General features: G+C 44.1%; 1 protein-coding gene across 2 annotated transcripts in view; it reads left to right on the forward strand.

The window, feature by feature from the left end:
- Nucleotides 1-23,001, forward strand: part of LOC311110163 (C-type lectin domain family 4 member E-like) — a gene marked incomplete at its 3' end in the record, with an annotated part of 129,540 nt that overhangs the window by 10,593 nt on the left and 95,946 nt on the right. The window contains exons 2-6 of one of the 2 annotated variants that reach the window (XM_084188717.1): nt 8,529-8,630; nt 8,888-9,067; nt 9,177-9,319; nt 9,512-9,621; nt 9,864-10,514. The exons of the other annotated variant lie outside the window; for it this stretch is intronic. Of the exons in view, the coding sequence (XP_084044843.1) occupies nt 8,529-8,630; nt 8,888-9,067; nt 9,177-9,319; nt 9,512-9,621; nt 9,864-9,996 (668 nt within the window). Of the gene's footprint in view, nt 1-8,528; nt 8,631-8,887; nt 9,068-9,176; nt 9,320-9,511; nt 9,622-9,863; nt 10,515-23,001 lie in introns of those variants that run through there. 2 annotated transcript variants of the gene reach the window in all.

The raw sequence follows: 23,001 nt of genomic DNA on the forward strand, positions 1-23,001 counted from the left end.
CATCACTAGCACATTAGAGGCTGCTGCTGCCTATTGAAATCACTGGCCACTTTAAGAAATTGAACACTAGTCACTTTAATAATGTTTACATATCTTGCACTACTCATCTCATATGTATATACTGTATTCTATTCTATAATATTCTACTGTATCTTAGTCTGTCATTGCTTGTCCATATATGTATATATTCTTAAATCCCATTCCTTACTAGTTTTGTGTGTTTTAGGTATATGTTGTGAAATTGTTAGATATTACTTGTTAGATATTACTGCACTGTCGGAGATAGAAGCACAAGCATTTCGCTACACCCGCTATAACATCTGCTAAACACGTGTATGTGACAAATAAAATTGGATTTGACTTGATTTAATATGTTACACCAAAAACACCTCCTCAGTCATTTCTTATCTGAAGAACTCAACAGCACTGTAGGCAGGATATATGCTTTGATTGAAACAAAATAGGCCTACAAGAAAGGCTAATAGTTATGTTAACACCATCAGGGTTAATTACCTCACAAAACAGTAATTCAAGAATATCTAAATGCATATTCCCATGAAAATGATTGAGATGATGTCACGAATTCAGCCGAGGCTGCCCATCCTCCTTGCTCGGGCAGGTTTCGGCGTTCGTCGTCACCGATCTTCTAGCTGCCACCAATCCATGTTTCTTTTCCCATTTGTTTAGTCTGTATTGTACACACCTGGTTCCCATTATGTTGTCATCAGTTCCCTATTTAACCCTCTGGTTCCCTCATGGTTTTGTGAGTGTTTGTTTTATGTTTCGTGTCTGACGTCTGTGAGCTGGTGTGTTTTCGCTGCGTGGAAAGTGATGTCCTATTTCCTTCTTCGAGTAAAGTACGTTTTTACTCAGTTCTGTGTCCCGCACCAGACTCAGTCCTCCCGCTACACTGACACCCTGACAGAAACACGCACCTACTATGGAGTCAGCAGGTGCATCCAGTCCTCCGTTACCGGTGGAGGAGCGCGTCCAGCAGCATGCGACGATGCTACACAAGCTTGGCACAGCCAGGTTGTCCCACACCCCTATCTACTTCACCTCCACCCACACCGCTGTCCACCCCTCCGTTACCTGGACCCAGTGGGATTCGGCTCTCGCTCCCGAGGGCATATGAAGGGAGGGCTGCCGCGTACCAGGGGTTCCTGCTCCAGGTGGAGCTCTACCTGGTGACCATCCACCAGGCTCCCTCGGGATACGAGAACGTGTCCGCCCTCATCTCCTGTCTGTCGTGGAAAGCGCTGGAGTGGGCCAACGCCGAATGGGGAGGAATAGACGCAGCGTTGGTTCGCTACGAGGACTTCACCCGCCGCTTCCGGGCGGTATTCGATCATCCACCGGAGGGGAGAGCGGCGGGGGAACGCTTGTTCCAGCTCAGACAGGGGATGAGGAGCGCACAGGACTTCGCCCTGGACTTCAGGACCCTGGCTGCCAGCGCGGGATGGAACGAGAGGGCCCTGATCGACCATTACCGGTGCAGTCCCCGTGAGGACGTTTGTCGGGAGCTGGCCTGCAGGGACACCACCCTCACCCTCGACAAGCTGGTGGAATTGGGGTCTGTCCGTTCCATGTCTACACCTATGGAGCTCGGAGGTGCTGCCCCTAGGGTGACCGGAGGAGGGGCCGTTTCCTGCACCAACTGTGGCCGCAGAGGGCACACTGCTGGGGGGGTTCCCCAGGGAGTCGAGGCAGCAGGCAGGGCACTGGTGGATCATCCCAGGTGAGTAGGCACCCGACTCACCCAGAGCTCCCTGTTATGCACAAGTGGTTAAGCATAGAATTTCCTGAGTTTTCCCCGCATTCCCATCATAAGGCGCTAGTAGATTCAGGCGCAGCTGGGAATTTTATTGACTGTTCATTTTCCCGTCGATTAGGGATCCCTGTTGATCCTGTTGATGTGCCCTTCCCTGTACATGCCTTAGATAGTCGTACTTTAGGGTAGGGTCTGATCAGGGAGGTCACAGATCCACTATGCCTGAAAACGCAGGAGGGTCATGAGGAGAGAATTAGTCTCTTCCTGATCGATTCTCCTGCGTTTCCTGTGGTGTTGGGGCTTCCCTGGTTGGCCGCTCATGACCCCACTATTTCGTGGCAACAGAGGGCTCTCAAGGGATGGTCACGTCAGTGCTCAAGGAGGTGTGTAGGTGTTTCCATAGGTGCAACTACGGTGGAAAGTCCAAACCAGGTCTCCACTATGGCTATGGAAACATATGTCTCCGAATCTCTGGGACAGGGATACATTCGGTCTTCCACTTCACCTGCCTCCTCGAGTTTCTTTTTTGTGAAGATGGATGGAGGTTTACGCCCGTGCATTGACTATCGAGGTCTTAATCAGATCACTGTAAAGTACAGTTACCCACTGCCTCTCATAGCCAGTGTGACAGAGTCATTGCATGGGGCGCACTTCTTCACCAAATTGGATCTCAGGAGCGCGTACAACCTGGTGCGTATCCGGGAGGGGGATGAGTGGAAGATGGCATTTAGTACCACCTCTGGGCACTATGAGTACCTCGTAATGCCATACGGGTTGATGAATGCTCCTGCAGTCTTTCAATCCTTTGTCGATGAGATTTTCAGGGACCTGCACGGGCAGGGTGTAGTGGTGTATATAGATTACATTCTAATATACTCCGCTCCATGCTCCGAGCATGTGTCCCTGGTCCGCAAGGTGCTTGGTCGACTGTTGGAGCATGACCTGTACGTCAAGGCTGAGAAATGTCTGTTCTTCCAACAGTCCATCTCCTTCCTGGGGTACCACCTGTCTGCGTCAGGGGTTGAGATGGAGAATGACCGCATTGCAGCCGTGCGTAATTGGCCGACTCCAACCACGGTAAAGGAGGTGCAGCGGTTCTTAGGGTTTGCCAACTACTACCGGAGGTTTATCCGGGGCTTTGGTCAGGTAGCGGCTCCCATTACCTCCTTGCTGAAGGGGGGACCGGAGCGACTGCAGTGGTCAGCTGGGGCAGACAGGGCTTTTGGTCACCTGAAGGCTCTGTTTACCTCGGCTCCCGTGCTGGCGCATCCTGATCCCTCCTTGGCATTCATAGTAGAGGTAGACGCGTCCGAGGCTGGGATAGGAGCTGTGCTGTCTCAGCGCTCGGGTACACCACCAAAGCTCCGCCCCTGTGCTTTCTTTTTTCGAAGAAGCTCAGCCCGGCGGAGCACAACTATGATGTGGGGGACCGGGAGCTGTTAGCTGTTGTCAGGGCCCTGAAGGCGTGGAGGCATTGGCTTGAGGGGGCTAAACACCCTTTCCTCATTTGGACTGACCACCGCAACCTGAAGTACATCCGGGAGGCACGGAGACTGAACCCTCGCCAGGCAAGGTGGGCCATGTTTTTCACCCGTTTTGTTTTCACCCTCTCCTACAGACCAGGTTCCCAGAACGCTAAGGCAGACGCTCTGTCCCATATGTATGACTCAGAGGAGCGGTCCACGGATTCCACTCCCATACTTCCGGCTTCTTGCCTGGTGGTATGGGAGATTTACACGGACATCAAGCGGGCGCTACGTACGGAGCCCACTCCCACCCAGTGTCCAGTGGGGCGTATGTTCGTTCCGTCTAATGTCCGCGATCGATTGATCTGTTGGGCTCACACGTCACCCTCCTCTGGTCATCCTGGCATCGGTCGGACAGTGCGCTGTCTTAGTGGGAAGTACTGGTGGCCCACTTTAGATAAGGATGTGAGGGTTTATGTTTCCTCCTGCTCGGTGGACGCTCAGTGCAAGGCACCTAGACACCTGCCCAGAGGGAAATTACAACCCCTACCCGTTCCACAACGGCCGTGGTCACACCTATTGGTGGATTTCGTGACGGATCTTCCTCCATCACAGGGAAACACCACGATCCTGGTCATCCTGCCGTCTCCTTCCTTTGCCCGGTTTCCCTACGGCCCTACAGACTGCGGAGGCTCTGTTTACACACGTCTTCCGGCACTACGGGGTGCCTGAGAATATAGTGTCTGATCGGGGTCCCCAGTTCACATCGAGGGTCTGGAGGGCGTTCATGGAACGTCTGGGGATCTTGGTCAGCCTGACCTCAGGGTTTCACCCCGAGAGTAATGGGCAGGTGGAGAGAGTAAACCAGGATGTGGGTATGTTTCTGCGGTCCTATTGCAAGGACCGTCCGTGGGAGTGGGCGGCGTTCATTCCCTGGGCAGAGATGGCCCAAATCTCCCTCCGCCACTCCTACACTAACCTGTCTCCGTTTCAGTGTGTACTAGGTTTTCAGCCGGTCCTGTCACCGTGGCATCAGAGCCAGATCGAGGCACCTGCGGTGGAGGAGTGGTTTCGGCACTCGGAGGAGACATGGAACGCTGCCCATGTGCGCCTGCAACGGGCCATCAGACGACAGAAGGCGAGCACCGACCGCCACCGCAGTGAGGCCCCGGTGTATGCACCGGGGGACAGGGTCTGGCTCTCGACCCGAAACCTGCCCCTTCGCCTGCCCTGCCGGAAGCTGGGTCCGCGGTTTGTGGGGCCATTTCAAGTCCTGAGGAGACTGAACGAGGTTTGTTATAGGTTACAGCTTCCACCTGATTACCGTATTAACCCCTCGTTCCATGTGTCTCTCCTCAGGCCGGTGGTGGGTGGTCCGCTCCAGCAGTCTGAGGTGCGGGAGGTTCCTCCGCCCCCTCTGGACATCGAGGGGGCTCCGGCGTATACTGTGCGAGCCCTCAAGGACTCAAGGCGTCGGGCGGGGGGGCTTCAGTACCTCGTGGAGTGGGAGGGGTACGGTCCGGAGCAGAGATGCTGGGTGCCGGTGAAGGACTTCCTGGACCCTTCCTTACTGCAGGAATTTCACCGTCTCCACCCGGATCGTCCAGCGCCTCGTCCTCCGGGTCGTCCCCGAGGCCGGAGTCGGCGCGCAGCTGGAGCCGCGCGTCAAGAGTGGGGTACTGTCACGAATTCAGCCGAGGCTGCCCCTCCTCCTTGCTCGGGCAGGTTTCGGCGTTCGTCATCACCGGTCTTCTAGCTGCCACCAATCCATGTTTCTTTTCCCATTTGTTTTGTCTGTATTGTACACACCTGGTTCCCATTATGTTGTCATCAGTTCCCTATTTAACCCTCTGGTTCCCTCATGGTTTTGTGCGTGTTCGTTTTATGTTTCGTGTCAGACTTCTGTGAGCTGGTGTGTTTTCCCTGCGTGGAAAATGATGTCCTATTTCCTTATTAGAGTAAAGTACGTTTTTACTCAGTTCTGTGTCCTGCGCCAGACTCCGTCCTCCCGCTACACGGACACCCTGACATATGATTGGAATGGCGTTTGGACATTTCACCAGTAAAACGTGAAGAATTATCATTCAAGATTGACAGTGATGTTTGCCTATTTTAAAATTAGGTATGCCTAACTTGGTGTTTTGAGGTTATACAAACTTTGAGAAATGATGACGTCATTTTTTTTTTTTTGCTGCGCTCCCTCACCTAAACAAATATCACTACACCACTAGTTACAGTGGCTCCTAAAGACATGATTGACATCGGAAAAAGAGGGTAGGCTATCAGCTAATCATTGATTTTGATGATTGATGTTAATCTGCTTTTTTTTTTACTGATTGTGATTAGTCTTCAATGCTCTTAAATAATAACTTCATAATATAGCCTAATGTTCATAATCTTCTAAATCATGATATATGGCTGGCTAGTGGCTTGTGTGGATATTTGAGTGGGCTATATGGTGGTTAGCTAGAGTCTAGACTACCTGTGTTCTTAATTTGTAATATTGGGATTTTGCCGCAACAAAAAGTGAGCATGAGAGGGGGGTGACCCGGGGAGAGAGGGGAGCTCCCCCCTCCTGGTCAATATCTTTTAGGTTTAAAGTTAATTTCCTGAAATGTTACACATTTTGCCATAAGGAGTAGAGAAAATGTTGCCGTGTAAAGCAAGCTTTCTGCAATTCTAACCATTTTGCCATGGACTAGAGAGACATTTTTGCATTTTTAAAGCACGTTTCCTGCAATTGTACATATTTTGTCAAGACTTATGACATGTTAATGATATACGAGTTAGAGTGACAAAATAAGTAAATGGCCAGGGCCCCTGGGCACATATCCTATGTGACCGGTCGATATTCGGCCAAGATTACAAAGAGTTTAGATAGGTGGCTAGACTAACTGACAATCAAAAAATTGTTAGCAGACAAGGCTAGTAGAGGGACTGACTGACATAACAAGAGAAAAACTGCTGATGCACAACCAAATTTCCAAATTGCCCATTGTGTATTCCCATTGTGTATTCCCATTGTGTATTCTCTACTATGTTGAGACCCCGACTGAGTGGTTGCTTTCTCAGATCTATTTTCAAATAGTTTTAAAGAGTTGTCATTTTTTGGGATCTGTATTCAAACTGTTGTAGTGACAAATAAAAAATTTCTAATTGTGTATGTTTGCCCACTGACAAAGAAATGACCAGTCTATCATTTAAATGGTAGGTTTATTTGAACAGTGAGAGACAGAATAACAACAACAAAATCCAGAAAAACGCATGTCAAAAATGTTAGAAATTGATTTGCATTTTAATGAGGGAAATAAGTATTTGACCCCCTCTCAATCAGAAAGATTTCTGTTTCCCAGGTGTCTTTTATACAGGTAACGAGCTGAGATTAGGAGCACACTCTTAAAGGGAGTGCTCCTAATCTCAGTTTGTTACCTGTATAAAAGATACCTGTCCACAGAAGCAATCAATCAATCAGATTCCAAACTCTCCACCATGGCCAAGACCAAAGAGCTCTCCAAGGATGTCAGGGACAAGATTGTAGACCTACACAAGGCTGGAATGGGCTACAAGACCATCGCCAAGCAGCTTGGTGAGAAGGTGACAACAGTTGGTGCGATTATTCGCATATGGAAGAAACACAAAATAACTGTCAATCTCCCTCGACCTGGGGCTCCATGCAAGATCTCACCTCGTGGAGATGCAATGATCATGAGAACGGTGAGGAATCAGCCCAGAACTACACGGGAGGATCTCAAGGCAGCTGGGACCATAGTCACCAAGAAAACATTTGGTAACACACTATGCCGTGAAGGACTGAAATCCTGCAGCGCCCGCAAGGTCCCCCTGCTCAAGAAAGCACATATACAGGGCCGTCTGAAGTTTGCCAATGAACATCTGAATGATTCAGAGGAGAACTGGGTGAAAGTGTTGTGGTCAGATGAGACCAAAATCGAGCTCTTTGGCATCAACTCAACTCTCCGTGTTTGGAGGAGGAGGAATGCTGCCTATGACCCCAAGAACATCATCCCCACCGTCAAACATGGAGGTGGAAACATTATGCTTTGGGGGTGTTTTTCTGCTAAGGGGACAGGACAACTTCACCGCATCAAAGGACGATGGACAGGGCAATGTACCGTGAAATCTTGGGTGAGAACCTCCTTCCCTCAGACAGGGCATTGAAAATGGGTCGAGGATGGGTATTCCAGCATGACAATGACCCAAAACACACGGCCAAGGCAACAAAGGAGTGGCTCAAGAAGAAGCACATTAAGGTCTTGGAATGGACAGGCCAGTCTCCAGACCTTAATCCCATAGAAAATCTGTGGAGGGAGCTGAAGGTTTGAGTTGCCAAACGTCAGCCTCGAAACCTTAATGACTTGGAGAAGATCTGCAAAGAGGAGTGGAACAAAATCCCTCCTGAGATGTGTGCAAACCTGGTGGCCAACTACAAGAAACGTCTGACCTCTGTGATTGCCAACAAAGGTTTTGCCACCAAGTACTAAGTCATGTTTTGCAGAGGGGTCAAATACTTATTTCCCTCATTAAAATGCTAATCAATTTATAACATTTTTGACATACGTTTTTATGGATCTTTTTGTTGTTATTCTGTCTCTCACTGTTCAAATAAACCTACCATTAAAATTATAGACTGATCATGTCTTTGTCAGTGGGCAAACGTACAAAATCAGCAGGGGATCAAATACTTTTTTTCCTCACTGTAGTTACTTTCCGCAAAGTATAATTAAAACTATAGATATCTCAGGTCTGACACATACAGACACATACACACACCCACACAACCCCCCCCCCCCCCCCCCCCCCCCCCCCCCACACACACACACACACACACGCGCGCACACACACACACACACACACACACACACACACACACACACACACACGCGCGCACACACACACACACACACACAGACACACACACACACAAAGACAAAGACTTACACATGACACAAAAACACTGAAAAATGCTAATTGATAGCAAGTCCCAGTGGAAGTTTTTATAATGATTTTACCTTGAATGTGAATATGCAAATAGCTGTATGTTTTCAGTGTATTTAGATGTATTCATGTAATTATGTGCTTCTAACATGTCATACTGATATGGTAACCTCCTCTAAAACAACATTGAGAAACAGTCCTCTTGTAGCTGGTCATGTACAAACCCCACCCTCTTCTACGTGTGTTTGTTTGTGTGTGTGTGAGTCTGCGTATGTGTGTGTATGTGTGAATGGGTACGTTGTGTATGTGTGTTCTCACATTAGTGTGTCTTTCCTCAGGACCTGAGGATCCAGGGAGAAGACTCTACAGGATGGTTGCTGTGAGCTTTGGGATGCTGTGTGTTCTACAAGTCATGCTCAACATCTCCCTGAGACTAGTCTGTGAGTGTATTGTTATCTAATCATTACACTATATCAGTTTTTCACAAGGTCCCAAATTCAGATGAATGTTGTTATCTGTGTAACTAAATTCCTCCTCTGTTAGACATGTTCAAAGAACTAACAAACCACATCTCAGATATTCTGTCCACTTTTAGCAGACTGTATAGACCTTCAGTTTTTAACGCCTGCCACTTACAGTAGCAGTAAGAAATGGCCTTTTCACCAGTAGCTACAGTATATGTATCAATCCTTTCTAGATAACAGAGGCATGGGAGATAAAACCATTGTGACTGCAGAGAGAGACCAGCTACAGACCAGTTACAACAACCTGACTAAAGAGAGAGACCAGCTACAGACCAGTTACAACAACCTGACTAAAGAGAGAGACAAGATACAAGAGGAGAGAGATGATCTCAAGAGAAAGTTCTCTAATCTGAGTGAGTTCACCAAATAAATGATCATAACATCACATGTCTCACTTGTGTTTGTATTCTTCAATAATAGGTGCAGAATAATAAGATGGAAATTCATGTGTTTGTCTTGTAGAACAAACCTATCCTGAAGGCTGGCAGAAGTTTGGATCCAGTTGGTACTTCATCTCTACTGAGACTAAAACCTGGATGGAGAGCAGAGAGGACTGTCTGGAGAGAGGAGCAGACCTGGTCATCGTAAACAGTGATAAAGAACAGGTGAGAGAGAGAGAGAGAGAGAGAGAGAGAGAGAGAGAGAGAGAGAGAGAGAGAGAGAGAGAGAGAGAGAGAGAGAGAGAGAGAGAGAGAGAGAGAGAGAGAGAGAGAGAGAGAGAGAGAGAGAGAGAGAGAGAGAGAGAGAGAGAGAGAGATAGACTGTATTAATAATGTTGTTTTCTGTCACAACAACAGACATTCATCAATAGGTTTAAAACAGTCAGTCAGGTCTGGATTGGTCTGACTGACTGTGTTACTGAGGGGACCTGGAAATGGGTGGACGGCACCCCACTGACCACCCCAAGGTAATAAACTACTGCTCTAATAACACTGACCACCCCAAGGTAAGAGACTACTGCTCTATAATAACACTGACCACCCCAAGGTAAGAGACTACTGCTCTATAATAACACTGACCACCCCAAGGTAAGAGACTACTGCTCTAATAACACTGACCACAGTGTAAGGAGTAGGACTGATTCTCTGCATTGTTCATACTCTAGGTTCTGAGAGAGAGGCCAGTCTAACTCTGTTGTTTCTACTGCAGGTATTGGGAGAGAGGAGATCCTAGTGGTGGTGTACGTGAGAATTGTGTGTTGTTCGAACACAGGTCATCAGGCCAAGGAACATGGCAGGACTATCCATGTTCATATAACAGATGCTGGATATGTGAGATATAGTTATCTATCACTCTCTCGTAGTTATCATGTTGATGGTCGTGCTGAACGTCAATGATGCCAACTACAGTGCCTTCAGAAAGTATTCACACCCCTTGACTTTTTCCACATTTTGTTGTGTTACAGCATTAATTTAAAATGGATTAAATTGAGATTTTATTGTCACTGGCCTACACACAATAACCCATAATGTCAAAGTGGAAATATGTTTTTCCATTTTTTTTAACAAATTAATACAATATTTCAAGCTGAAATGTATTGAGTCAGTAAGTATTCAACCCCTTTGTTATGGCAAGCCTAAATAAGTTCAGGAGAAAAAAAATGTGCTTAACCTAGACACATAATAAGTTGCATAGACTAACTCTGTGTTAAATACTAGTGTTTAATTAACATGAACATTTTTGAATGACTACCTCATCTCTGTACCCCACATGTACGATTATCTGTAAGGTCCCTCTGTCGAGCAGTGAATTTCAAACACAGATTCAACCACAAAGACCAGGGAGGTTTTCCAATGCCTCGCAAAGAAGGGCATTGATTGGTAGATGGGTAAGAAAATAAAATAAAGCAGGTATTAAATATCCCTTTGAGCATGGTGAAGTTATTAATTACACTTTGGATGGTGTATCAATACCCACAGTCACTACAAAGATATAGGTGTCCTTCCTAACTCAGTTGCCGGAGAGGAAGAAAACCCTGAGGCCAATGGTGACATTAAAACAGTTACAGAGTTGAATGGCTGTGAAAGGAGAAAACTGAGGATGGATCAACAACATCGTAGTTACTAAACTGATTGACAGAGTGAAAAGAAGGAAGCCTGTACATAATAACAAATATTTCAAAACATGCATCCTGTTTGTAACAAGGCACTAAAGTAATAATGCAAAAACTGTGGCAAAGCAATTAACTTTTGGTCCTGAATACAAAGTGTTATGTTTGTTATGTTTGGGGCAAATCCAATACAACACATCACAGAGTACCAAACTCCATATTTTCAAGCATAGTGGTGGCTGCATCATGTTATGGGTATGCTTGTAATCGTTAAGGAGTGGGGAGTTTTTCAGGATAAAAAAAAAAAGGAATAGAGCTAAGCACAGGAAAAATCCTAGAGGAAAACCTGTTTCAGTCTGCATTGCACCAGACACTGGGGAATTCACCTATCAGCAAAAAAATAACCTAAAACACAAGGCCAAATCTACACTGGAGTTGCTAACCAAGAAGACAGTCCCTGAGTGGCCGAGTTACAGTTTTGACTTAAATCTACTTGACCATCTATGGCAAGACCTGAAAATGGTTGTCTAGCAATGATCAACCACCGATTTGACAGAGCTTGAAGAATTTTGAAAAGAATAATGGACAAATGTTGCACAATCCAGGTGTGGAAAGACTAACAGCTGTAATCACTGCCAAAAGTCCTTCTACAAAGTATTAACTCAGGGGTGTGAATACTTATGTAAATTTGATATACGTACAGTGGGGAAAAAAAGTATTTAGTCAGCCACCAATTGTGCAAGTTCTCCCACTTAAAAAGATGAGAGAGGCCTGTAATTTTAATCATAGGTACACGTCAACTATGACAGACAAAATGAGGAAAAACAATCCAGAAAATCACATTGTAGGATTTTTAATGAATTTATTTGCAAATTATGATGGAAAATAAGTATTTGGTCAATAACAAAAGTTTCTCAATACTTTGTTATATACCCTTTGTTGGCAATGACACAGGTCAAATGTTTTCTGTAAGTCTTCATAAGGTTTTCACACACTGTTGCTGGTATTTTGGCCCATTCCTCCATGCAGATCTCCTCTAGAGCAGTGATGTTTTGGGGCTGTCGCTGGGCAACACGGACTTTCATCTTGCAGAACAACCTTGTCCTAACAGCTGGCAGAACTTTACTGCAGCTGTTACTTCCCCTCTACGGAGACTAAAACCTAGGAGGAGAGCAGACAGACTACTAAGCTATATGGAATTTCTTTAAAGAAGGTCATACCAAAAATCATTTTGCTATTTGATTTTGAATTTTAAGACCCCTTGAAGTATAAAAAAAATATATGTAAAAAATATTTAATAAAAAATGTGTTTTGGCCTTACTGCTATTAGCCTACACGGTGGGGGAAAAAGTATTTAGTCAGCCACCAATTGTGCAAGTTCTCCCACTTAAAAAGATGAGAGAGGCCTGTCATTTTCATCATAGGTACACGTCAACTATGACAGACAAATTGAGATTTTTTTTCTCCCGAAAATCACATTGTAGGATTTTTTATGAATTTATTTGCAAGTTATGGTGGAAAATAAGTATTTGTTCACCTACAAACAAGCAATATTTCTGGCTCTCAAAGACCTGTAACTTCTTCTTTAAGAGGCTCCTCTGTCCTCCACTCGTTACCTGTATGAATGGCACCTGTTTGAACTTGTTATCAGTATATAAGACACCTGTCCACAACCTCAAACAGTCACACTCCAAACTCCACTATGGCCAAGACCAAAGATCTGTCAAAGGACACCAGAAACAAAATTGTAGACCTGCACCAGGCTGGGAAGACTGAATCTGCAATAGGTAAGCAGCTTGGTTTGAAGAAATCAACTGTGGGAGCAATTATTAGGAAATGGAAGACATACAAGTCCACTGATAATCTCCCTCGATCTGGAGCTCCACGCAAGATCTCACCCCGTGTGGTCAAAATGATCACAAGAACGGTGAGCAAAAATCCCAGAACCACACGGGGGGACCTAGTGAATGACCTGCAGAGAGCTGGGACCAAAGTAACAAAGCCTACCATCAGTAACACACTACGCCGCCAGGGACTCAAATCCTGCAGTGCCAGACGTGTCCCCCTGCTTAAGCCAGTACATGTCCAGGCCCGTCTGAAGTTTGCTAGAGTGCATTTGGATGATCCAGAAGAGGATTGGGAGAATGTCATATGGTCAGATGAAACCAAAATATAACTTTTTGGTAAAAACTCAACTCGTCGTGTTTGGAGGACAAAGAATGCTGAGTTGCATCCAAAGAACACCATACCTACTCTGAAACATGGGGGTGGAAACATCATGCTTTGGGGCTGTTTATCTGTAAAGGGACCAGGACGACTGATCCGTGTAAAGGAAATAATTAATGGGGCCATGTATCGTGAGATTTTGAGTGAAAACGTCCTTCCATCAGCAAGGGCATTGAAGATGAAATGTGGCTGGGTCTTTCAGGATGACAATGATCCCAAACACACCCTCCGGGCAATGAAGGAGTGGCTTCGTAAGAAGCATTTCAAGGTCCTGGAGTGGCCTAGCCAGTCTCCAGATCTCAACCCCATAGAAAATCTTTGGAGGGAGTTGAAAGTCCGTGTTGCCCAGCGACAGCCCCAAAACATCACTGCTCTAGAGGAGATCTGCATGGAGGAATGGGCCAAAATACCAGCAACAGTGTGTGAAAACCTTGTGAAGACTTACAGAAAACGTTTGACCTGTGTCATTGCCAACAAAGGGTATATAACAAAGTATTGAGAAACTTTTGTTATTGAACAAATACTTATTTTCCACCATAATTTGCAAATAAATTCATTAAAAATCCTAAAATGTGATTTTCTGGAAAAATAATTCTCATTTTGTCTGTCATAGTTGACGTGTACCTATGATGAAAATTATAGGCCTCTCTCATCTTTTTAAGTGGGAGAACTTGCACAATTGGTGGCTGACTAAATACTTTTTTTCCCCACTGTACATTGAATAACAGATTAACTACATGGAACAACACATAGTCCCCAAATCTAAAGTTTGTTCTGAAGTGTCTGAGAGATATCAGAAAGATCAGGAGACATAGTTTTGATATATTTTTTGTACAGTCTAAGACCTGTCTAAGCCGGTGGGAGGAGCTATAGGAGGACAGGATCATTGTAATGGCTGGAATGGTATTAAAGGCACGGAGTCAAACATGTGGTTTCCATATGTTTGATGCGGTTGATACTATACCATTAATTCCATTGCAGCCATTACAATGAGCCCAACCTCCTATCGCTCTTCTCACCAGCCCCCACTGGTGATGTTGTACTAAAAGACAGGGTGGAAATATGAACTTGTTGTCATAATACATGTGAAGGGTTTTAATTCTTCTTTCTATTCTCTTAAATCTGTCAATCTGAAACTATGGCGATCTTGTCACAACTTCTGCTTTTGGTGAAATTCCTCTGTAAACCAAGTTGACCACCAGTGTTTCATTCTGAATAACTCTTCAGAGACATCATAAATACACAAAAAAAAAAACTATGTGGTCATTGGTGGCCGGTCACACTGTGTGGTGACGTTTCCCCAAGGTACAGATCTAGGATCAGCTTTCCCTCCCCCAATCTTAACCTTAACTATTTGTGGTGGAAATGCTTAACTGACCCAAGACAAAGAAAAATAGTGTCAATACAGTAAGTCACATAGACGCAAGGCTGGTGGTGCTGTAAACTCAGTAAGGATATATGTAGTTTATATGTCAATTAACAGGATCCCAATTTATGTTAGCATATCTAAAATTGGGACCCTGTGAATTCAGATATACATCATATAACATGGTATAGAGTCATATCATGTATTATATTATCAAACTAAGGCTGGTGGGAGTCACGTGGTGGCCAGTGTTTCTAATCCACTGTGGATTAATAAATAGTTTCACTACCATAAATCACACAGAGGAAGTACAGTGCAGGGAGAAGACACAGGATGTACATTAGAGCTGAGGTTAGAAGTAGAAGTTACTGTATTTGACCACAAGTGTGTTAAGATGTCAGAGGGAGTCTATGAAATCCCAGATGGATTTGAAGACGACAAACATAATGCAATGAAGAACACGGACATTGATGGCCAATTATATGGCAACGTAAGCGCCTTCAAGCCCAGTCGAAGAGATAGCGTTGTTGCTCAACATTCAGATAAGATTGCACACTCACACACACACACTGTGCGAGCTCCGACCCAATTTTACTGTTTCGTGATTCTTTATTTTCACTAAATGTATCCACTACAGTTTCTTATGATAGACAATAACCTTTGAACATCAGATCGGGAGTTAGTAACCTCAATTCCATTTTCAACTTTGACTCATCTGCCCTGGGCTCTTTATGGAATTCTGACCCAATTTTCAGGGAATCCAAGAGGAAACACCGGCGATAAAGAGGCAAGAGAGGGGGAGTCCTGGAGGGATTACGGCAAAGGGAAAACCGGCCACCTCTTCCCTCCATTCAGTCACTTGATAATAAGATGGATGACGGGACTCAGGTAACTGCAATATTCTCTGCTTTTTCTGAAACATGGCTTTCAGACAAGATACCCCTCATAAGGAGTTTTCAGCCGTTATCGTAACTGTTGTATACATTCAAGATTGACAGAGGTGAAGCTGAGGAGAGGATTGTGGATATCTACATAAGTGCAGACACCCTGAGAGACAGTGAGACCATCACCAAGACACACATCAGCACATAGACTCACATAAAAGTATATTTGATGTGTCCACAGAGCCCGATAGCTCAGGGAAGAGATGTTCTTCAGGGAAGGGATTCTCCATAGTTTCTGCAGTGTGTCTGGTGCTGCTGTGTGTTCTTCTACTGGCTGGGATCATAGGCCTGTCTGTCTACTGTGAGTTTCTGTCCAGGTTCATGGCTTATCACCTAGTTGTAAGAAGTGCTGGTTACTAGGCCTATTTACCTGGTGTTTTAGCTAGTAACTATGTGTAGAGAATCAGCTATTAAAGACTACCAGAACCCACTGGATTATCAAATTACATTGAATGAACTACAGGACAAAATACAAACCCTCCAACCCAAAAAGGCCTGTGGTCTTGATGGTATCCTAAATAAAATGATAAAATATACAGACAACAAATTCCAATTGGCTATACTTAAACTCTTTAACATCATTCTCAGCTCTGGCATCTTTCCCAATATTTGGAGCCAAGGACTGATCACCCCAATCCACAAAAGTGGAGACAAATTTGACCCCAATAACTACAGTGGGATATGTGACAACAGCAACCTTGGGAAAATCCTCTCCATTATCATTAACAACAGACTCGTACATTTCCTCAGTGAAAACAATGTACTGAGTAAATGTCAAATTGGCTTTTTACCAAATTGCCGTACGACAGACCACAACACAGAGAATCCGTCCTACTCCTTACACTGTGGTCAGTGTTATTAGAGCAGTAGTATATTACCTTGGGGTGGTCAGTGGGGTGCCGTCCAACCCATTTCCAGGTCCCCTCAGTAACAGAGTCAATCAGATCAATCCAGACATAACTGACTGATTCAATCCCATTGATAAATGTCTGTTTTGACAGAAAACAACATTGTTAATACAGTCTCCACTTCTATTCTCTCTCTCTATCTCTCTCTCTAACCACTAGGTGACAACATCACTTAACAACTCAGCAGAGAGAGAGAGAGAGAGAGAGAGAGAGAGAGAGAGATAATATATAATATTTATTGTTCATTTCACTTGTGTTTACTATCTGCTTCACTTGCTTTGGCAATGTTAACATACGTTTCCCATGAGAGATGCAATGCTACATAATGAATTATAAATATTAACATTGAAAAAATAAAAAACGTTATAAAGATGAAAAAAGAAACCACAGAACAGAATGAACAAGGGGGATGAACAGGGTGTTACAAAAAACTGTCTGGTCTAAAATGCTGTGTCCCAAATGGTACCCTATTTCCCTATGTAGTGCACTGTATAGAGATTAGGGTGCCATTTGAGACACATCTCAAGAGTCTCCTTCTTATTGGTGGAAGAGCCTTGAAACATCCTGACACCTACAGCCTTCTTATTGGTGGATAGAGCCTTGAATCATCCAGCTGTTGGACACAGACAGAGAACAGAGAAGTACAGAGTTTAGACACATCAGACTAACTACTGCTCAGTCAGTTAGAAAGGTAATCATACAGTAAGTTAATACTATAAGGAAAAGTAAGTTAGAATCATAGATATTACAATAAGAGGTCAGACATACTGAATTAGTTGTTTAATTGATTGATTGGGGTAATCATTGATATATTCGGTACAGTTAGTTAAGATGGCCAACTATGTCAACAAACAAGTTATTGAATTAAACAAGAGGAATGAAGAAAACCGGAACAGAGCAATGAGGAGCTTGAAGACTGAGACCCTTCGCTCAGGTATGAACTAAGAATTATCTATCGCGTAAGCACTCAATTCATAGACAGAGTTATGTATGCTCAGTGTAAGCTTGTTTTACTCTGGAATTGTAAATTATGGAATTGTACAAACTTTGTATTGCCTTAAAGCTACAGTACATTTTTGGGCGACCCGACCAAATTCACATGAATGTTATAGATCTTTCATCACCATCCAAAGCAAGTCTAAGAAGTGGTAGATCTGTTCTATGTGTGCTATTTCTATGCTTCCCTTTATAAAGTTTCATTTTTGCGTCTTTTACTTTAGGTTTTGTACAGCAACTTCAAACAGCTGAATATACCATATTTATTTTACACAATGACTGCTTGTTTTGTCACATAACATATTAGAATTTTAGCAACCAGGAAATGGCGGAGCGATTTTTTATTTTTATTTTTTTTCTGCATAGGGCATCTTTAAATGGTTAAAACAATCATTTTGAGCTCATGGATGGGCAGTCCTTGCATACATAGCTCTGTCTATGAATTTGAGAGTGATGCCTTTTCTCCACTCAGTGTGTATTTTGGGTCCTTATGGGGTTAGAAGGTTAAACTAAGCTCATTCGGCATTTATAAGTTACATTCTTGAAGAATGAATGGGTAAATATCATACATTTCAAAGTCCTAAATACGTATGCAGCGATCGCAGATAGCCTCTTTAAATCATGAGACAGCTATATTGTGTAATTTTGGTAATGTCATCATACAGTAGCTTCCTGTTCATCAGATTTGAGATGACCACACTCTTGAGCAAACTGTTGCTGCCAAACCACATTTGGGGTAAAACCAATGACACATTGGAAATGTTAGGTTCTCAGAATTAGTTAAGGTTTTGTGGGATGACGTGTGTTCTGTTTTAATCTAAATCATTAGTGATGATGGTGTGTGTGTGTGTGTGTTTGTATGTGTGTGTTCCTCTGCAGATGGAAAACCAAGACTCTACAGCCTGGCTGCCGTGTGTTTTGGAGTCCTGTGTGTTCTACAAGTCACTCTCAACATCTCCCTGAGGCTGGCTTTCTGTGAGTGAGTCCCAAATGACACCCTATTAGCGCAGTACTTTTGACAGTGCACTATGCAGGGAATAGGGTGCCATTTGGGACCGTGTTCCATTTGGGACCGTATTCCACATGGGACCCTGTTTCATTTGGGACGATATTCCATTTGGGACCCTATTCCATTTGGGATCCTATTCCATTTGGGATCCTATTCCATTTGGGACCCTATTCCATTTGGGACCCTATTCCATTTGGGATCCTATACCATTTGGGACCGTATTCCATTTGGGACCGTATTCCATTTGGGACCCTATTCCTTTTGGGACCTTATTCCATTTGGGACCCTATTCCACGTTTAGTGCATTACTTTTGACCAGGGCCCATAGGGCAGATATGTATTATATTATCACACTATAGTTCTGTTCTCACAAAGCAAGGATCATAATTCCTGTAGTTTGTCAATATTGTTGACACACACAAAAAACAAAAGTTTTAATTATGCAGTACAAAGAAATGTGCGCTCTGTTTACAATGGTCTATTCCTAGACTGTGCATGAGTTTCAAGTTTGGGAAAGTTTACAATTTATCCAATTTCTACCGATCTGCGTGCCAGTTATGATTTTCATATGCATGTTTTAGTGGAACAGTTTCAGTTCAATAATGACGTTTTAGTTTTTCAAAATAATTGTCACGTGGTTAATAATACAAACCGGAATTACATTTACATGATTTAGGAGACACTCTTATCCAGAGCGACCTTACAGGAGCAATTAGGAGTAATTGCCTTGCTCAAGGGCACATCGACAGATTCTTCACCTATTTGGCTCGGGGATTCAAACCAGCGACCTTTCGTATACTGGCCCGACGCTCTTCACAGCTAGGCTACCTGCCGCTTCAAACCGGAATTAAAATGATTACATCTCAGAGTTTAAATTCCACTAATGCGAGAGCACCAGCCACTGCCATATGGACACATTTATACACCGTGATACATTGGCGCCTAAAGAAATGAGTGCATGCACTAAGAGTTAGCCTATAAGCCAATGTAGCAGTAAGCCTAAAACTACTATTGTCAAGTAAGTAAAAATAGAGTGCCTTCGGAAAGTATTCAGACCCCTTGACTTTTTCCATAGTTTTTTCCATATTACAGCCTTATTCAAAAATGGATTAAATGAAATTCAATCCTCAGCAACTATACACAATACCTCATAATGACAAAGCAAAACCGTTTAAAAAAAAATGTTTGCACATTTATTACACATAAAAAACAGAAATACATTATTTACATATATATTCAGACCCTTTGCTATGAGACTCGAAATTGAGCTCTGATGCCTCATGTTTCTATTGATCATCTTCAAGATGTTTCTACAACTTGATTGGAGTCCACCTGTGGTAAATTCAATTGATTGGACCTCATTTGGAAAGGGACATACCTGTCTATATAAGGTCCCACAGTTGACAGCGCATGTCAGAGCAAAAACCAAGCCATGAGGTCGAAGGAATTGTCCATAGAGCTCCGAGACAGGATTGTGTTGAGGCAGAGATCTGGGGAAGGGTACCAAAACATTTCTGCAGCATTGAAGGTCCCCAAGAACACGGTGGCCTCCATCAGTCTTAAATGGAAGAAGTTTGCAACATTTACATTTACGTCATTTAGCAGACGCTCTTATCCAGAGCGACTAACAGTAGTGAGTGAATACATTTTACCACCAAGACTCTTCCTAGAGCTGCCCGCACAGCCAAACTGAGCAATGGGGGGAGAAGGGTCTTGAACTGGGAGGTGACCAAGAACCCGATTGTCGCTCTGACAGAGCTCTAGAGTTCCACTGTGGAAATGGGAGAACCTTCCAGAAGGACAACCATCTCTGCAGCACTCCACCAATCAGGCCTTTATGGTAGAGTGGCCAGATGGGAGCCACTCCTCAGTAAAAGGCACATGATAGCCCACTTGGAGTTTGCTAAAAGGCACGTAAAGACACTGAGACCATGAGAAACAAGATTATCTGGTCTGATGAAACCAAGATTGAACTCTTTGGCCTGAATGCCAAGCGTCTGGAGGAAACCTGGCACCATCCCTACGGTGAAGCATGGTGGTGGCAGCATCATGCTGTGGGAATGTTTTTCAGCGGCAGGACCTGGGAGACTAGTCAGGATTAAGGGAAAGACGAACGGAGCAAAGTACAGAAAGATCCTTGATGAAAACCTGATCCAGAGCGCTCAGGACCTCAGACTGGGGCGAAGATTCCCGTTCCAACAGGACAATAACCCTAAGCACACAGCCAATACAACGCAGGAGTGGCTTCAGGACAAGTCTCTGAATGTCTTTGAGTGGCCCAGCCAGAGCCCGGACTTGAACCCGATCTATCATCTCTGGAGAGACCTGAAAATAGCTGTGAAGCGACGCTCCCCATCCAACTTGACAGAGCTTGAGAGGATCTGTAGAGATTAATGGAGAAATTCCCCAAATACAGGTGTGCCAAGCTTGTAGTGTCATACCCAAGAAGAATTCAGGCTGTAATCGCTGCGAAAGGTGCATCAACAAAGTACTGAGTAAAGGGTCTGAATACTTATGTAAATGTTATATTTCTGTTTAATTTTTTTTATAAATGTGCAAACATTTCTACAAACCTGTTTTTGATTTGTCATTATGGGGTATTGTGTGTAGATTGATGAGGGGGGGGGGGGGGGGGGACATTTTAGAATGAGGCTGTAACCTAACAAAATGTGGAAAAAGTCAAGGGGTCTGAATACTTTCCGAAGGCACTGTACATAAAGCTGCCATTTGCAATCAGAAAATATCCTGATGAAAATGCAGGTTCTTTCAATTGCATTCATCTCTCTACTTCGCATGTCTGCCTCGCTTTCTATCTGTTTTGGCTTGCGCTATCAGTAGTGAAGTGCAACATTCTATCAAATCAATTAGCTAGTGAAGTGCATCATTGTATAAAATCAATCAACTGGGTCCAGCCCAATTACTGTATATATGAAGTTCCAGCCCGAAGCTGATGCTAGCAAACATGCAACATTTTATCAACTAGCATATTCCGGATTCTCAGAGTTGTTTTGCGGCAGTGAGCTCGGGACAGACACAGCTGTTTTTGCGGAAAGGGAGATGTGTTCAGGTATTTTGTTAAATATCCACTGGATATATGGAATCTATGACATTTTGCTCTTTGACAGGAGGACTGGTGATTATCAAGGGGGAAAGATTTTTCATATACTGTAAGGAACTAACATTCACAATGGATGTTCAAACTGTGTGAGGTGAAGAAAAAATGACTGAGAAGCTTAGCTTATTAGTGGTGTTGAGTTAAGAGGATCAGAAATCAGACATCCCGTAATGGTTACTTTCCTACATTTGCGCAGCATGCCAATTAGCCTACTTCTATGCGTGCTCTGGCTCGTGGCTCCGTCAACATTAAGAGGACAGAGAAACCAAACACATGCACATTGCAATGACCTCATCAGAGAGGAACACAAACATACTGACTTCTTCCTGCATCTGAACAACCTACAGAGAGAGAGGGAGGAAAGGAGAAATAGGCAGGGAGAAATAAAATGGAGAAGGGGAGAGATCAGATCAATTGGAAAACATGTTTATGAACAATAAGAAGTATTTTAAATGTTTTACACCAGGCTGAGGGAACAAATGAACTGTGGACTTACTGTACAGCCCAGGTCTAAGTTGATGCCCAATTTCACTGGGTAATGTTCCTGGGTCATCATGGCAATGCGGGTGAGTGCCTCCCCATCTAGCTGGACATCCTCTATCCCTCTACTTTGACTGAACCGAGTTATCCATCTATCCAGACACACACGTGAATACGAGGCGATAGGTGAAAGGTGAAAACAACTTCAGGAGATGAAATAAGGACTTGAACCCCAGACCTCTAGTACCTTTGAAGTTGGCAACACCCAGAGCAACCAAGCCAGCACTTCTTCCCAGGGGCTGTCAGGATGTGATCCACCTCGCCGTCAGTCTGGTTGATTGTATAAATGGTTATGCCTGTTTTCAATCTTTCCACGAGGTGGCACCAACGCTCCATTTTTGTAAATGCTCAGTACAACGCTCATACGCTTTCAAATTGGTCCGATATTCTTCCAGTAACCGCTGCGTGACTTGGGCAGGAGCTCACCATGAGCTGAGTACCGGCACCTCAAATGTTCTACTGCTTGAGCTCCTGTTCCTTTCCTAACCTGCTACGCAAAGTCAAATCTGACTGTAATTTAACAAAAGCTGGATCCCTTCTAGCCATGACCCGGCAGCACGGGAACTCTAGTCAGGGTGGAATAGTCTATTATCTGAACCATTCCGTGGGTGATTCATGGTACTTGTTTCTACTATTATTAGAAAAACTTGGGTTATATTAATATTGATATGAAATGTATGTATATGTAGGGAAATAAAGTATTTATCTGTTATTAATTGGCTGTATGGATTCATTTACTTTTTTTGGAGGCCTTTTTTTGTCGACAAAGTGGCCTCATTAACCTGGGCACAGTGGGCGAGCAGAGATGTTATTGTATTAATTATTTTTTTGTTAATATGCCCAGCTCATGAGGCCCCTTGATGATGGGAGGCCTGAGGCAGTTGCCTCTTCTGCCGAATGGTAAGTCTGCCACTGCCGATCCCAGGTATAGGCCTGTTAATAATAATAATATGCCATTTAGCAGACGCTTTTATCCAAAGCGATTTACAGTCATGCGTGCATACATTTTTTGTGTATGGGTGGTCCCGGGGATCGAACCCACTACCTTGGCGTTACAAGCGCCGTGCTCTACCAGCTGAGCTACAGAGGACCACACTGTTACTTACCTTCTTCTTCTCACTGATCAATGGTGC

The sequence above is a fragment of the Coregonus lavaretus genome (genome assembly GCF_964263955.1).
Source record: "Coregonus lavaretus genome assembly, contig: SUPER_35_unloc_2, whole genome shotgun sequence".
NCBI classification, from domain to species: Eukaryota; Metazoa; Chordata; class Actinopteri; order Salmoniformes; family Salmonidae; genus Coregonus; species Coregonus lavaretus.